At 39.1% G+C, this 16070-nt stretch overlaps 1 protein-coding gene across 11 annotated transcripts in view; it reads left to right on the forward strand.

Moving 5' to 3' along the window:
• Positions 1–16070, forward strand: part of TANC2 (tetratricopeptide repeat, ankyrin repeat and coiled-coil containing 2) — a 360787-nt gene that overhangs the window by 256023 nt on the left and 88694 nt on the right. For all 11 annotated transcript variants that reach the window (XM_082706545.1, XM_082706546.1, XM_082706542.1 and 8 more), the window contains 2 exons: positions 8423–8704; positions 12805–12938. In XM_082706545.1, the coding sequence (XP_082562671.1) occupies positions 8423–8704; positions 12805–12938 (416 nt within the window). The remainder of the gene's footprint in view (positions 1–8422; positions 8705–12804; positions 12939–16070) is intronic.

Raw genomic sequence — 16070 nt, forward strand, 5'->3', positions numbered from 1 at the left:
TGTTTTATATACTTAGTCTAGAGGTTTGTTTGTTTGTTTGTTTGGGGAATCTCTTAGGTAGGAGGGTCCTTGTTATTCCATCTTGGACAAAAGTAGAAATTCATGTCATATTTTTAAAAAGAAAATTATACATAAGTAGAACAGAGCATAAACCCATCTCTCATTAGAAAATGACTGGCTTAAGGGCACCTTGGGTGCTCAGTCAGTTAAGTGTCTGACTCTTGATTTCAACTCAGGTCATGATCTCAGAGTCATGAGATCAAGCCCTGTGTGGGGTTCCACACCGAGTATGGAACCCGCTTAAGATTCTCTCTCTCTCTCTCCATCTGCCCCTCTCCTCCTGCTTGCGTGCTCTCTCTCTCTCTCTCTCTCTCTTAAAAAAAAAAATAGAATTAAACTTGTGTTCTCTGTGAACTAAACTACATATTGTACATATAATGATGAAAAATTAAATATGGTCATTTGTTGCACAAGAATAAATCTCACATGTAGGATTAGCAAGACCTCAGTTACTAAATGGATTCGTGTGGATCCAGCCTTTTCAGTAACTTTTCTAAAAGAAAACAAGAACTGTCTTTAGAAATATTTATCCTGTCCTCTGTGGACACTAGCTCTAAGACACCATTTTCTTCCTTTCCCTATCTTCCTGTAGCAATAGTATTCTTTGATTGTTGGTACTTAGGTAACATCTAGGCCTTGCTTGTTATATGCACAGAGCTTGGAAAATAACATTTTTTTCTATCTTGTTATTTAATGGCCCACTTGTTTCTGACAGTTGCCTTTATATAGGAATATATCCCTGAAAGGTGCCAAACAAATGAATTCATTTCTTTTTATTATTACAGTAAGAGCAGTGATTTTTCAAAGACCTGAATTTGCATCCTTTAACTGTCTTCCTTGAGCTTTCCTGCTCTACCAAAGTGAAGTGTGTAGTACTATATTTCCCTGTAGCTGGGGAAGAAAAATCCATATTAACTGTTTCCATTCATGAATACATTTATGAAATGTTATTGAATATACCTACCCTATGACAAGAACTGTGGTAGTTAGTAAGTTAATTAAGTTAATAACTTAATAGGTTAGATGACTGTGGTAGGGCAATTTGATGACATGTGAGGGTAGAGTGTAGAGGTTGACGTGATCATGATAGATAGATGGATGGATAGATAGATTGATTTGGTAGCTGTATACAAAAGGAACAAGAACCTATTTAAATACATAGTAAAAGCAAGAGATGTTGAGAACCTAAACTATATGGCTGCCTTTCATTGAGGATTAAGGGTCTGGGATAAGAACTTTAATATACATTTTCTCAGCCTAAGGCAGTAGATACTTCTAGTACCCCAATTTACAGATGATAAAATTGAGACTTAGAATGATCAGTAGCTCCCCCAAGGTTATACCACTAGTAGCAGTGGAGTAGGGAAGAAAAAAGGAATTATATCTTAGAGATAGTCCTCACGAATAATTTTTTTAAAGATTTACTCACTTATTTTAGAGAGAGAGAGAATGAGCAGGGGGAGGTACAGACGGAGAGGGAGAGAATCTCAGGCAGACTCCCTGCTGAGCATGGAGTCTGACATGGGACTCCATCTCACGACTCTGAGATCATGACCTGAGCAGGCACCCCTTTTCTCAAGAATTATTAATAGGACTTGTGACAGATTAGATACAAATATTAAGGAAAAAGAAATCCTGATGAGTGTCAGTTTCTGTCTGGAAAGACCAGGCAGATTGGTGATATTACATTAACTGAGATAATAAATGGAAGAGAAAGAATAGATTAAGGTGAGTGACTCAGTAACTTTACTTTTAAACAAGTTTGAGGTTTTTATTGGAAATCTAAGCAGATAACTCTTGAGTTGGAGATACTGTATAGGAGTTTGATAATGAGGAATAGAAATACAAACCATCACCACTTAGATAGTTGTGAATGCTGTTAGTCTATTCCTTTGAGATTATCCAGGGAGCTCATGAAGAAGAAAAAAATGAAGTTTAGAACCAAGTATTGGCAGTATCTTAGGGATGGGCAGAAGAGGAGGAATCATTAAAGACACATCAGGAGGAAAGGATAAAAAAAGAACTAGAAGAAAGTGTTACCATGTGAAGCCCAAGAAGGGAATGTATTTCCAAAAGTGGGGGTTAGTTAAAAGTGTTAAATACTGAGGCGTGGTTAAAAAGCATAAAGACTGGGGAGGAAAAAAAAAAAAAGAAGCATAAAGACTGGAAAAAGAAATCATTACACTTAACCATTAGAAAGTTTGTAGTGACTTTAAGCAAATAGTTTGAGCAGCTATGCTGTTGAATAATACAGGAGGAGGCCAGGCTAGAGTGCATGATGGCTGCGGAAGTGAAGAGAGCAAGCAGAGCTCTTTCAAAATGTTGGGTAGGGAAAAGAAGGGAGATAAGTCAGAAGCCTCAGAGGGACGAGAGCTTGAAGAGACTCATTATGTTCTCAATATCCCTTTTGCTAAGTTTTGTTTTAAATAAGAGTATGTGGGAGGGGGGTGATTACAGTTACTCTGGATTCTTTTTGGCTTGATGATGTCGCTAGTGCGACACGTAACCACCAGACACTGTCCTAGGCCCATCACATCTTTTCACTCATCTAATCCTCAGGTGTCTTTGTTATCCCTATTTTTAAAATGAGGAAGACGAGATATTCTGAACCTTAGTAATTATCCTGAGGCCACTCCACCAGTAAGTAACAGAGACAGGATACAAACTAAGGGATCCTGGCTCTGAGTCCATAGTTTTCCTACTCTGCTGTGTTTCCTTATTGACCCCAAAAGTGATTCCACTTTATTAACAGGTTTTTTTTTTTTCTTTTTTTAAACAGAAGTTTTCTGGAATGAACATTTCTCAGACTGTTATCTTTAGATTGTCTTTTAAGACCTGCTTCAAATTGCTTTACATTCTTCAGAAACTCATTTCCGGGTATAGAAATAGCTGCCTACTGTAGTCCTCTCCAGAGCAGCAGGAATAAACAACAGACCCTAAAGAGATTTTATTCCTGTAAACGGGAGAGTGAACCTTCTAGAAACTCAGTAGACAAATCAACTCCTGCCCTGGTTTCAACATTTCTTAAGAAAAAAATAAGTGTGTTTTTTGACAGAGGTTTGGTGCTGATGTGATATCAGGTTGTGTCTGCAGCACGTGTGTTTTTTCTCTGCTTTGGCATGCACTCCATGAGCCCTGAGAATGAGCCTGAAATTATCTTTTGTTCTGAGCAATAGAGGTACTTCCAGGCTAGACTTTACAGTCATTGTAGAAGAATGTGAGGAAACACATCTCTGCTCCTGTTTGCACCAGACCTTGGCTGTATTACACACACCCTTTCTTCTGCCAGTCCTGTGACTGACTGCTTTCAAGATGATTCATGATTGTTTTCCATGAGTAAATATGCTTTAGTCTAAATCCACTTAGAGCTCCTTTGCCTCCACTTCCCCTTCCCCTTTTTTCCCCTTACTGCAGCTGTTTATATTTGCATTTGGGCAGGCTGATCTCTTAGCCTTAATGCACGTTAGTGTTGTTGTTTTTTAATGTTTATGCTTTGCCTTAGTTAAAGAAAGGTCTGTTTTCTCCGTAAGCCTAGGTATATAATTACACTTATTGATGGTCTCACAGAGGCTGTTTCCTAGAGAGAACTCATTCGTCTGCTCCAAGCTTCATTTACATTGAGGAGATGCCCACACCGATCTGAGTCTGGAGTGGTTATTAAATCCTTTTTAAAACTACTTTCCTTAAGCTTATCTTATTTGTGTGCCCTATTGAAATGTGATTCTTTTCCATGGTGGGTTTTTTTTCCCCCTTTAACATTTTATTAGGAAATTTTTCAGATATACCAGAAAGAAAAGAATCATACAGTTAACACTTACATACTCACCACTTGGACTATATCATGAACATTTGCTGTTTTGTTTTATCACCTGTCTATCCATCTGTCCATCTCTTTACCCACCCATCATTTTTTTATGAATTTTGAAGTAAATTACAGGTTTCTGTATTTTTTTTTTTAAAGAAAGATTTATTTATTTATTTAAGAGAGAGGGAGAGAGAGCTTGCCCTCAAGTCAGGGTGGAGGCAGAGAGAGAGCATCTTTAAGCAGACTCCCCTCTGAGCGCGGAGCCTAATGTGAGGCTCAATCTCGTAACCCACAAAATCAAGACCTGAGCCAGAAACCAAGAGTCCGATGCTTAACCAACTGAGCCACACAGACACCCCAGTATACTTTATCAGAAAGCTTTGAGACAGGTGGGATTGTCTTTGCTGAGCTGAGACTGCCAACTCTTGAGTGCCAGGGGTAAGAAAGCCACATCTGCTACTAAATGGTGGATTAACTCATCTTTTTTCCCTTAGCTCAGCTGTAGTTGAAGTGGTAATTTCTCATGGATTATTTCAGTGTTTCTGCCTTAGAAAATCTCTCGGAAGCCAGCTGATATCCCAAACAAACATTTATTTAGGAATATGAACTCCACAGAGAACATCCATTACCTCCCATGTCCCACAATGCAGGCCAAAGTGCTTTCTTGTTCCTATGCCCTAAATTTATTGTTGGTACATAGGAAGCAGGGCTTTCTTTTATCATACTGAGCTGACAAAAGCCTTAGGTTCTGAAGTACAGAAATTGTTTCTAGGCTGTTCTTGGCGTCTACAGTTGTTTTACCATATGGTACTAGGCTAATTTTGTCTGTTCTTCCCTTGAGGCTTTTGTGAATTGATTACATTTTTAGAAAATTTTTTAAATAACTTTTTAAAATGTCAGAGCTTTCTCAGTAGAATAAAATATGATGGGAGATGACGTCAACATGAGAACAAGTTCAGAAATTTTTCCCAAAAACTTAAGCATTTAAATTGAGTCTATACTTAATTCCATATTATAAATTAGGATTGGTCATATTCACAAAAGCCCCTTTGATACAAAATGTAAAGTAACCTTGGACCTGAAGAAATAAGTCAGTTAGTGTAGAAATCATATGAGAGTTTCTGTAGCTCTTACCTCTATGGAAAGGTCATTTCTGGCCAAGCATGCAGTTCCTAAAGGGAAACACAAGAGAAGTGAAGGAGGAAGACCATGTAGCCCATCAGCTAAGCCTAATCAGTCCTGGTCATCAGTGGGATCATTCATGTCACTTTCAGATTTGAAAGTCACGTCCTATAGAACATTTGCAACATAATATAGTAGGGGTGGAAACCTGGATTTTTGAGTTGGAGTTAGGTTTTGTTTCTAGTTCTGAAACCGGCTGTGTAACTTTAGGTCTCACTAGGCCTCATTAGACTCATCACAAGCCAACTGATCTATTTTCTCCTTCCTCCCGAGGAGTCCTATCACTGCTCATCCTGATCTCATTATGTCTGTCTGGGTACCCACCAAACAAACTCAGGTACCCAGAAAGCCCCAGGTGGATAGCAGTCACCTATTATCAAGTGACATGGAAAATGGTAGAGTAAGGAGCTCCAAGAATCAGTCCTACCACTGAAGCAGCCATTAGGCAAGTCTGACAGAATCAACTTTTTCAGAATTCTGGAATTGCTAAATGAAAATTTTAAAAAGGAGATTATAAAACAGTATGATCCCATTTTGGGTTTTTAGATTAAGTATTTATGGTACAGAAAAAAATTCAGAGTATATGTGAGTAGTGTTTCTCTTTGGCTACTGGGAGTACAATTATTATCTTGTTTATCTACTTTTCCTAAGTTTTCTATAGTGAATATGTATTACTTCTCTAAAAAATAGCAAAAAGGAAAATAGAACAGTTTGGCAGTTTCTCAAAAAGTTAAACATAGAGTTTCCAGATGACTCAGCAATACCACTCCTAGATATATACCCAAGATAACTGAAAACATATGTACACAAAAACTTGTACATGAATGTTTATACCAGTGTAATTCATAATAGCCAAAAAGTGGGAACAAATCAGATGTTTATCAGATAAATTGATAAACAAAATGTGATATATCCATATAATGGAATACTACTCAACTATAAAAAGAGTGAAGTACTGATACATGCTTCAATATGAATGAACCTTAAAAACGTGCTAAATGAGCCAGACACAAAAGACCACATATTACCTGATAGCATTTATCATGTATGTCCAGAATAGGTAAATCTGTAAAGATGGAAAGTCTTGTTATCAATGTCTAGGAGGAAGGGGAACTGAGGAGTAACAACTAATGGGTGTACAGTTGTGTACAGTTTTCTCTGGGGGATGATAAAAATGTTCAGGAATTGGAATAGTGATGGTTGCACTACTTCTTGAATATATAGTTGAGCCTCAACCAACACAGATTTGAACTGTGCTGGTTGACTCATATGTGGATTTTTTACAGACTACCTTACAGGTATTTTCTCTTACGATTTTCTTGCTAACATTTTCTTTTCTCTAGCTTCCTGTATTGTAGGAATATAGTGTATAGCATGTATGACATACAAAATATGCGTTAGTTGACTGCCACTAAGGGTTTCAGTCAGATAGGCTATTAGTAAAGTTTTGGGGGAGTCAGGTGTTACACACGGATTTTCAACTCCATGAGGCATCACCTCCTCCATTTCCCGTGTAGTTCAGGGGTCACCTGTACTGAAAACCCCTGAACTGTATACTTTAAAGGGGTGAATTTAATGATCTGTAAAGTATAACTCAATAAAGTAATGTTTAAGAAGGGTAAAATAGAGTATGAGCTACAAGCCAGTAGCATTAAAAAGACTATATTTAGCAAGTTATAGTCAAATTTTTCACTGAATTCTGTAATTATGATTATGGATTTTTTAAATTTTTATTTTAAGTCCAGTTAACATATAGTGTTATATTAGCCTATTGTTATAGATTTTATTATTTTATGTTTTTAGTTATGGATTTTAGAAAAGTAAGTTTTGTTAAAGAAACAAGAATCAGGAAATTATAAGCAAATATATAGCTGAATCTCCACAGCCTTTTTTTTTTTTTCTTTTTAGTGAAAATTTGGAACATTTAAAAATTGTTAGAGGAAATTATTTTCTTCTTACTTTAGAGTTTGGCTTTATATTTTTAATTATTTGCACTGTTTTTGGAGTTGTTGCCATTTTTTTAATGCTCAGTTATTCTAGTAGCTTTCAGAGAGTTTTTAATGAGTATGTACATGATGCTTGCTTATGAGTAGATTTTCTCAAGCTGCCATCTCTAGATTCCATTTAATGATATATAGGTGGCTTAAGTATGTTCTAGAATAACATAAGCAATAAAAATAGATTCATTTCCCTCTTTCTCCTGTCCTCATTCCCTTCCCTTGGACTTTATCCTCCAAAATATAAAAATGGGCTTAGAATATAATACCTTATTCTTCATTAATTATTTCAGTAACCATTTATTGAGTACCTGCTTTTTGTCAAAGGTACTGTGCTACGGTGTTAAAGGTACGAACATAAAATACCTGCTTCCTGGAGCACCTGGCTGGCTAAGTCGGTAGAGCATGTGACTCTTGATTTCGGGGTTATGAGCTCAAGCCCCACACTGGGCGTAGAGCTTACTGAAAACGACAGCAGCAACAACCTGGTTCCAGACAGATAAAATGATACATCTTAGGGCTACTATCTGAATAGTTAGTTAACCCAGGTAAGAGAGGTTATATACAAGACTTCTTTCCACCATCAATAAAATTAAAAGGTTAATCTTTGAAACCAGGTCACATCTATTATGCATTATTAGAAAGCTACTGAAAATAGAGCCTATGCTTGGCTCTTAGCACATGCCACAACTTCAGAAGCACAGAAATGAGAAAAGCAGTACCAGGTCTCCATGGTATATATAAGCCAAAACTTTTTGTTGGTTTGTTTTGTTTTGTTTTGTTTTTGTTTTGATTGGCATGAATACAAGCAGTAGAGGAGCAAAGACCTAAGGTCACAGTTTCATTTCTGCTTCCTTGACTGCTTAACATGTTGAAGACTTTTTAAACTAGCAGAGCTTTTAGAGGTAAAGAGCTGATGCTGTAAGACATCTGGATGCTCTGCCATAGCCTGGACTCTCCCCCAGGAGCTCCCACCCCGTATCTCCCCACAATCCAACAGCTAAAAGGTTATCGCCAGGCAGAGAAGGAAGCCTGGACGCTGCTTCTGTAATACTTCGGCGTCCATTCTGAGTGCTGGTGCTGGGCCCTCCCCACTATTTAATAATTTTGAGTATCACCCTGTCTTTCTGGCTGTTTGGTAAATCATTGGCATTTTAATTGTGTTTGTTTTGTACCAACTAGAGTATCAAATGACCCTAGTTCACCTGCTGCTGCTCGTCAGCATAGAAGCGAAGTTGAGTTGTATTATTTGCTGAATAACCCAGGATGCCATTGTACTGGAACTGATAGTCTCCTAAACCAAGCGGCTCTGCTTCTGTATTTCTTTCAATGATGACAGTTTGGCCTAAGTTGTGTGTTCTCTTATTGTTCCTTCCAGTTCACTTTGCACCTTATAGGCCTCCAGATATCTCCCTGAAGCCTCTGCTCTTTGAAGTGCCCAGCATCACTACAGAGTCAGTGTTTGTTGGCCGGGATTGGGTTTTCCACGAAATAGATGCTCAACTTCAAAGCTCAAATGCCAGCGTCAACCAAGGAGTAGTGATTGTGGGAAACATTGGGTTCGGCAAAACTGCCATCATCTCCCGACTGGTGGCCCTCAGCTGCCATGGAACACGGATGAGACAGATTGCCTCAGACAGCCCACATGCCTCCCCCAAACGTACGTATTTCTTTTTAAAGAACTCCCTGCTTCGTTGCTGAAAGTTTCTGACGTATTAAGCCTTACACCCTTTTATTTTCTGATCTGCAAAACCTGACTTGCTCAAGAGGACCATTAATTCAGAGTTGAGAGAAAGAACGTAATGCTCGGTTTATATTTAACCCACATATCTAGCAGTCCCCTAAGTGTGACTGAGAAAACCTTTCTCTGGGAATAAATTTATGACTCTTCCCTTCTGGCATTCTGGCTAGCCTGTCCTTTGGACACCAACTCCAGCCTTGCCTGTAAGAGCCGCTCACACCTATCACCGTCAGCTGCTGCTCTGCCAGGACCCAGGTCTTTGCATTCCGAGCGGGCACAGTCTGTCTGCAGCCTCCGTTTCCTTGCTCTTGATGTCAGTACTGCGCTGCTTGGGCTTGAACTTCATTGTGTCCTTGAAGGATTTCTCCTGCTTCTTTGTGAAAAGATGCTGAGATCTCATGTATATTCGCACTTCTTTCATCACAGAGAGGGCACAGCTCAACGATCACCACCAGGATCTTGTTTATTTTTAAAATACTCATGTGGTCCTTATACCAGGCACTCTCTAAGATCTTAACCAATATTATTAATTCACCCAATCCTCTTATCAACTCAGTAAGGTAGTTCTGTTATCTTCATGTCACAGAGCAGTGATCTGAGGCTCAAAGAGGTTAAGTAGACCTCAAAAGTTTCAAAGCCAATAAATGGTGAAACAAGAATTTGAGCCTAAGCAGTCTGTGTCAGAGCCCAGTTTCTTATCTGCTTTGCTATCCTGCCTCTCCTTATTGGAGGAACTCATCTGCAGAAAGGAAATAAATAGATGTTCTTCCTATATAACTTGTATGTATAACCAGTCTATCTGGTTTTTATTAGTTATAAGAGAATAAAACCAAAAACTATTGCTCTGCTATTCCAAATCAATAATCTAGCTCACCACAAATTTTCAGACAGCAGCCAGGAGAAATGGTTTGAGATCATAATAGTTACAGAGTCTAGCGCATGCTGGAAACTTAATAGGAACTCACTTCACATCTTCCAGACATTCTGGTTTCCTAATGAAATTAATTAGCAGGCCCTTTCATTCAGTAGGCAGATTACCTCTGGCTAACTTAATGGATATCTCACATGGAGAAGAACTAGTGTCTACAGAGAAAACTCATTGAATTAAGAGTCCCTGTTTACCAGGGTATGATAAAAATCGGTATGGAAGAATTCCTTTCTCACAAGCAGTAGCATGCTTTATTTCTCTAGGAAGCTTTTCTTAGGTAGATTGGCATTGTGTCATGGGAGCCAAGAGCCCAGAGTTTGAGCCCAACACTCAAGTGACTACACATACTTTGTAACTTGAGAATTCTAATTGAGTCTTTTAAACCTGTTTTCTCATCTGTAAAATGAGGAAGTGATCTTTAAGATTTGTTCCTGTGTTAAAATTCTGTGATTCTAAAAACATATCTTCTTGAAAAGTAGTTGAAATTAACTTTCCAACCTATTCCAGTATTTTCCTTTGAATACTTAAATATCACACCAGACTACATCTTATCTGAGTAATCCAAGAGGTTAACTCTTTGAGTGTGTTAGGAAGAAAACCAGATAGCTAATAGTCTCTCTGACTCCTCGGTGTGTGAGTGTTGCAGATAACAGAATGGTAGGATCCTGTAGGACAGAATAAATCCCAAGGGCAAAAGAGCTGCTTTCTGAGAAGGGTACCTGGGAGAACAAGGATTAACAGAACATAGCCCATGTGCTCCCCAAAGCAGAGGTTCTTTAGAGGTGGTTCATTAAGTTATTCTCTGACATCCATTGCCTTTTATCTGCAGAGATACTCTAAAAATAGCAGGATGCTGCCATTCTTGAGATAAATGTCCATATGTTGTGTCTGTAGATTTGCCCTGATAGTTAATTTTCAAAACTTGAAGATGGTGTCAGAGGAGATAGAATATATGTTATATATTTATCAGAATCACACAGAACCAGCAGTTGCCTTGTACAAAATAACTTCTGTTGTAATCTGCCCAAGTCCAAACTACATCCTACCTCTGCCGCCTTCCCAGAGCCACTAGCCCTTAAGAAGGGTCAAGAAAAAAAAAAAAAGAAGGGTCAAGAATAAGTGACTGATAAAGTGTGCGAGCTGTTTTTTCACATTAATCTGTTATTATGTAAGCTGGCACTGGGAGCTTTACTGGCAACAGCAGAATTTCTTTCATTAATGAATGAGAATGATGTCTGTATGGAGAAATGGCTTAATTTTTCCACAGAGTTTAATTTACATCAAGCTTGAATAGGTTTATTTGAATTCCCAATGGCTTTCCTAACCCCCCATCAGTGATACCAATGATAGAGTTGTAGAAATAACGAAAACACGGTAGAAAATCGTTGGAGCTCCCAGCTCCCATCTCTGCATCATCTGCCTCCTTCTTCCGCCCCTGCCTCCTCCACGCTGCACAGCATCGCTGTGAAAGATGGGAGCCGCTCGGCCTGCAGCCCTGCGCTGCTCGCTCCGTCCTTCCCCCACAGACACTCAGCCCCCAGCCCGCCCCCTCCTTGTCATTTTCCTGGGAAGGTACAGAAAAACTGTCAAGGCAGGCACTAGCCTGTCATCCTGCTTTCCACCCACACCCCTTCCCAAACCTGACTCCCCCGTCAGTCTCCACCACCACCGTCATCACCCACCCCCCTCCCCAGCACAGACACACAAAGCACAAAAACATTTTGTAAAAATAGAGCCGTTGTGTAATTTAGGCTCTATTACATTAACTACAAGTATACTCAGTACAGTAGTTAGGGAAGCTCTAATACAAGACTTTCCCATCACTAAAAGTCTCAGTGTAGGTATTGTTTGGATTTGACATTTGCCAACAGCTGCCGGGCCCCCAGCGCGCTGTTAAGTAAGTGACCCCTACCCTCTATGGTCTGTTCACTTCGGAAACAATGACTGTTTTGCCCGTTTCCTGTGCTCATTGGCTGCCTACCTCTGAACTTATTCTCCTGTTCTCTGAGTACCAGGCAGAGAGTAAAGCCACTCCTGACAAAAAGGAAGGCATCTCCCAAAAGCAGTAGGTAGAAGACAGGGTATTCAGGCCACAGGGTAATCGCCCACAAAATCAAATACCGGATAAAGGGGAATGGGGTCGGGAGGAGTGAACAACAGAAATGATACAGTGACAGGCACAGAGCTTTACCTCAGTTCACACATTTTCAGTCTTTTTCCACTGCTGCCTCCCACTCCTGTCCTCCTACAGTTATTCTGAGCTCAGCTCCAGTGACCAGAGATTTTACTCTCCCAACTGGGTGGAAGAAGTCTTAATTCAGTCCTGCTGGTGGGGAGTTAAATGAGGACTGCATTCCCCTATTTCTCCTCCTTTTCCATGGCTAGTAACCATCAACAGTCTCCTGATCTGGGTACCCATTTTTATACTGTGAACTGTATCCAAATAAATATATAGTCTATAATTCCTAGTAGGAGATAAGACATTTTCTAAATAACATGAACAAGTGAGATTTTTTAAAAACAGCTTTATTAAGCCACAATTCACATACCACACAATTCACCCATTTAAATTGTTCAACTCAGTGCTTTTTGGTATATTCACAGAATTGTACAGCAATCAGCATCATCGAATATCAGAACATTCTTGTCTCCCCCTAAAAGAAATGCCTATTAGTGGTCAATCTCCATTCTCCCCCTAACTCCCTGCCTTCACCTCTATATAACCACCAGTTTACTTTTTGTCTATGTGGATTTCTCTACTCTGAATTTCTTGTAGAGAGAATCATACAGTAGATAGCCTTTTGTAACTAACTGGCTTCTTCGAGTGAGCGTAATATTCCATTGTATAGATATTCCATATTCCATATTTTAACTGTTCGTCAGTTGGTGGACATTTGGATTGTTTTCACTTTTGTGTTGTTATGAATCTTGCTTCTTTCAACACTTGTGTACAAGTTTTTCTGTGGACCTAAGTTTTTATTTCTCTTGGAGTAGAATTGCTGGGTCATAGAACAAATGGAATTTAACCAGTCTTCCTTTAACTCGGGGTTTTATGAATATCTCATGCAAACATCTCATCTTTTTAATCCAGATGTGGATGCCAACAGAGAGCTGCCACTCACACAGCCACCTTCAGCCCACTCATCCATCCCCAGTGGAAGCTGCCCAGGAACCCCAGAGATGCGCAGGCGGCAGGAGGAGGCTATGCGGAGACTAGCCTCACAGGTACAATAGGGTTTTCAGGGTGCGGGTGTCCCAGTTCCATTTTGACCTCAAGGGGCAAAGGTAGGGGGACCTTTGGGAAAGTGGACAGAAATGTGTACAGCTGTACCATGAGACCATGGAGAAGAGTTTCTCTTTCTATGCTGTCCCTAGAAAAATATGTTGTCATTATAGAATGAAAGCCTTATTGTTTGAAAGGCCCTCAGAAATAACCAGAGTCCCATAATGAATAGATAAGGAAGTTGAGACTCAAAGAAGTTATAGGATTTAGGGACTCAAAGAAGTTATATGATTTACCCAAATCACAGTATAAGCACTCAGTAGTTTATTTTCATTCCTATTTCAAAACTCTTCCTGCTATACTATGCCATTCATAATATTTTTTTATATGTTTGGGTTTTAAACTTCTATTTTTTATCTAAGTAATATCTGCTTGATTTTCAAAAATCAGTTAATGCTCAAAGACTTACAATAAAAACCAGCAATTCTTTTCCCCTCCTCACCCCAAAGGTAACCACTTTCAACCCCTGAGACCGTTCTTCTGATCTTTACCTCCACTGTTTCTAAATAATATTCTTATACTGCTGTAATTTTTTCATCTGTTTTATGCGTTATCTCTTGCTGCTTCTTATGGATGATGAGAATTTTAGATCTTTAACTTTCCTTCCTCCCTCAATCATCTCTGTACCATTACATCATGATTTTTGTCTGAATCCACCTTATAGTATTTTCAGTATTAGTACTGTGCACATATGTTTCATTGTGGAACCAAGGGTAACATTTCCTTCTTGAGCAATTTTGCTTTTCCTAGGGTTATGAAATGCCTCTTTTTAAATTTTGCTTATTCTTGGCAGGGGACACCTGGCTGGCTCGGTTGGTAGAGCGTGGGACCATGTGACTCTTGATCTCAGGGGTGTGACTTCAAGCCCCATGTTGGGTGTGTAGCTTATTTTACAAAAATTTAAAAATAAAGTAAAATTTGCTTTCTTTTTCAAATCTATAGCTATAATCCATAATCCTTAATAACTTTGTAAAATGCCTCTCAGTACAATTTTCCACATCAGTTACATTTCCCCTGAGAGCTTAGAGCCTTCCATCAAACTCAGCCTGGACCTAGGATGCTCTTAAGGCTTACCTCCTAACTCTTATCCTGGAAATTCCCATTACTTTTCTTCTGTGTTTGATCCCATGTCATCATCTTCTTTCTTGATTTTATTTCTCATTTTGGTGGAGCACATCCACCAGTAGCCACTGCACTATGAAATAGTGCACGGGAGGTAAGTTTTTAAAATTTAATGTTTCTAAAAACATCATTATTCCATTCTCATACATTACTGTTTATTTGACATAATGAAATTCTAGGTTAAAAATTATTTCCCGTCAGAATTTTGAAGACATTGCTCCATTGACTTGAGCTTCTAATAATTTTGTTATTTTTTTTAAGCAGTAGCCTTTTTCTTTTTTAAAAATTTGTTTATTTATTTATTTGACAGAAAGGGACATTACAAGTAGGCAGAGAGGCAGGCAGAGAGAGGGGGAATCAGGCTCCCTGCTAAGCAGAGAGCCCCATGCGGGGCTAGATCCCAGGACCCTGAGACCATGACCTAAGCCAAAGGGAGAGGCTTAACCTACTGAGCCACCCAGGAGCCCCAATAATTTTGTTATGAAATGATATTTTTATTCCTAATTCTTTTTTTTATTAAAGATATTTATTTATTTATTTATTTATTTATTAGAGACAGCAAGCAAGCATAAGTAGGGGGAGTAGCAGGCAAAAGGAGAAACAGATTCCCTGCTGAGCAAGGAGCCCGATACTAGACTCAATCCCAGGTCTCTGAGACCATGACCTGAGCTGCAGGCAGAAACTTTAGTGACTGAGCCACCCAGGTGTCCCTTATACTTAATTCTTTTTTTTTTTTTAAAGATTTTATTTATTTATTTGACAGAGAGAGATCACAAGTAGGCAGAGAGGCAGGCAGAGAGAGAGAGAGGAGGAAGCAGACTCCCTGCTGAGCAGAGAGCCCGATGCGGGACTCGATCCCAGGACCCTGAGATCATGACCGGAGCCGAAGGCAGCGGCTTAACCCACTGAGCCACCCAGGCGCCTACTTAATTCTTTATACCATTTTTTCTCTCCAGAAACTTTTAGGATCTTATTTTTTATGACCATTGTTCTTAGGCCTTTTTTCCATTTATTCTGTTGGTACCTCGTAAGCCCTGGAGATGTTCTTTGATTCTGGGAAGTGTTTTTGTACTACTTGTTGATAATTTTATCACACCATCTGCTCTGTTTTCTCTTTCTACAACTCTTTTTAATCAAAAATTATATTCCTTGGGGGCGCCTGAGTGGCTCAGTGGGTTAATCCTCTGCCTTTGGCTCAGGTCCTGATCCCAGGGTCCTGGGATCGAGCCCCAAATCAGGCTCTCTGCTCAGCGGGGAGCCTACTTCCCCCCCCCTCTCTGCCTGCCTACTTGTGATCTTTCTCTCTCTGTGTCAAATAAATAAATAAAAAATCTTAAAAAAAATTATATTCCTTAATCTGATACTCAAGTTTTCTTAAGCTTTCTTTCCTGTATTCTACTTTTATTTTTCTATTTTGTTTTTTGGTTTAAGAGACTTTCACAACACTACCTTCTAATCCTTCCACAAGGATTGGCTATCATAGTTTTAATTTCCAATAACTCTTTCTTTGACCCTAGTTGTTCCCTTCTTTTTCACAGCATTCTGTTCTTGTTTTATAGATGCAGTATTTTCTCTTATCTCTTCCTTAGTACTTAAGCACTAGAAAACTGATGGGAAGCTTATGTGTATAGAGAGCTTAACTATACAGCAGTAAGACAGCCCACCAGCCTTTATTGGAAACACCCAAAAGTCAGTGTTCATAGAATTTTTTCCTTGTGCTATTCTTCTTTAGCAAAAAATTCCACCAGTCTCTTTCCTGGAGGAATACATCCTGGGTATATATCTACAGTTGGCAAGAGAAGAGTCAGAGTTTCACCATTCAGTATGCAGACTTACTTAAGTCCCTATATCATTTTCATTCCTACCCTTGACCCTTACCTTTTCTATGTCTACCAGCCCTAAGTCTATTTGCCCTGGTTTTGCTTCTCTAATGAATATAATTCTCTTTCCTG

This window comes from Mustela nivalis (assembly GCF_964662115.1).
Source record: "Mustela nivalis genome assembly, chromosome: 17".
In the NCBI taxonomy this organism is placed as follows: domain Eukaryota; kingdom Metazoa; phylum Chordata; class Mammalia; order Carnivora; family Mustelidae; genus Mustela; species Mustela nivalis.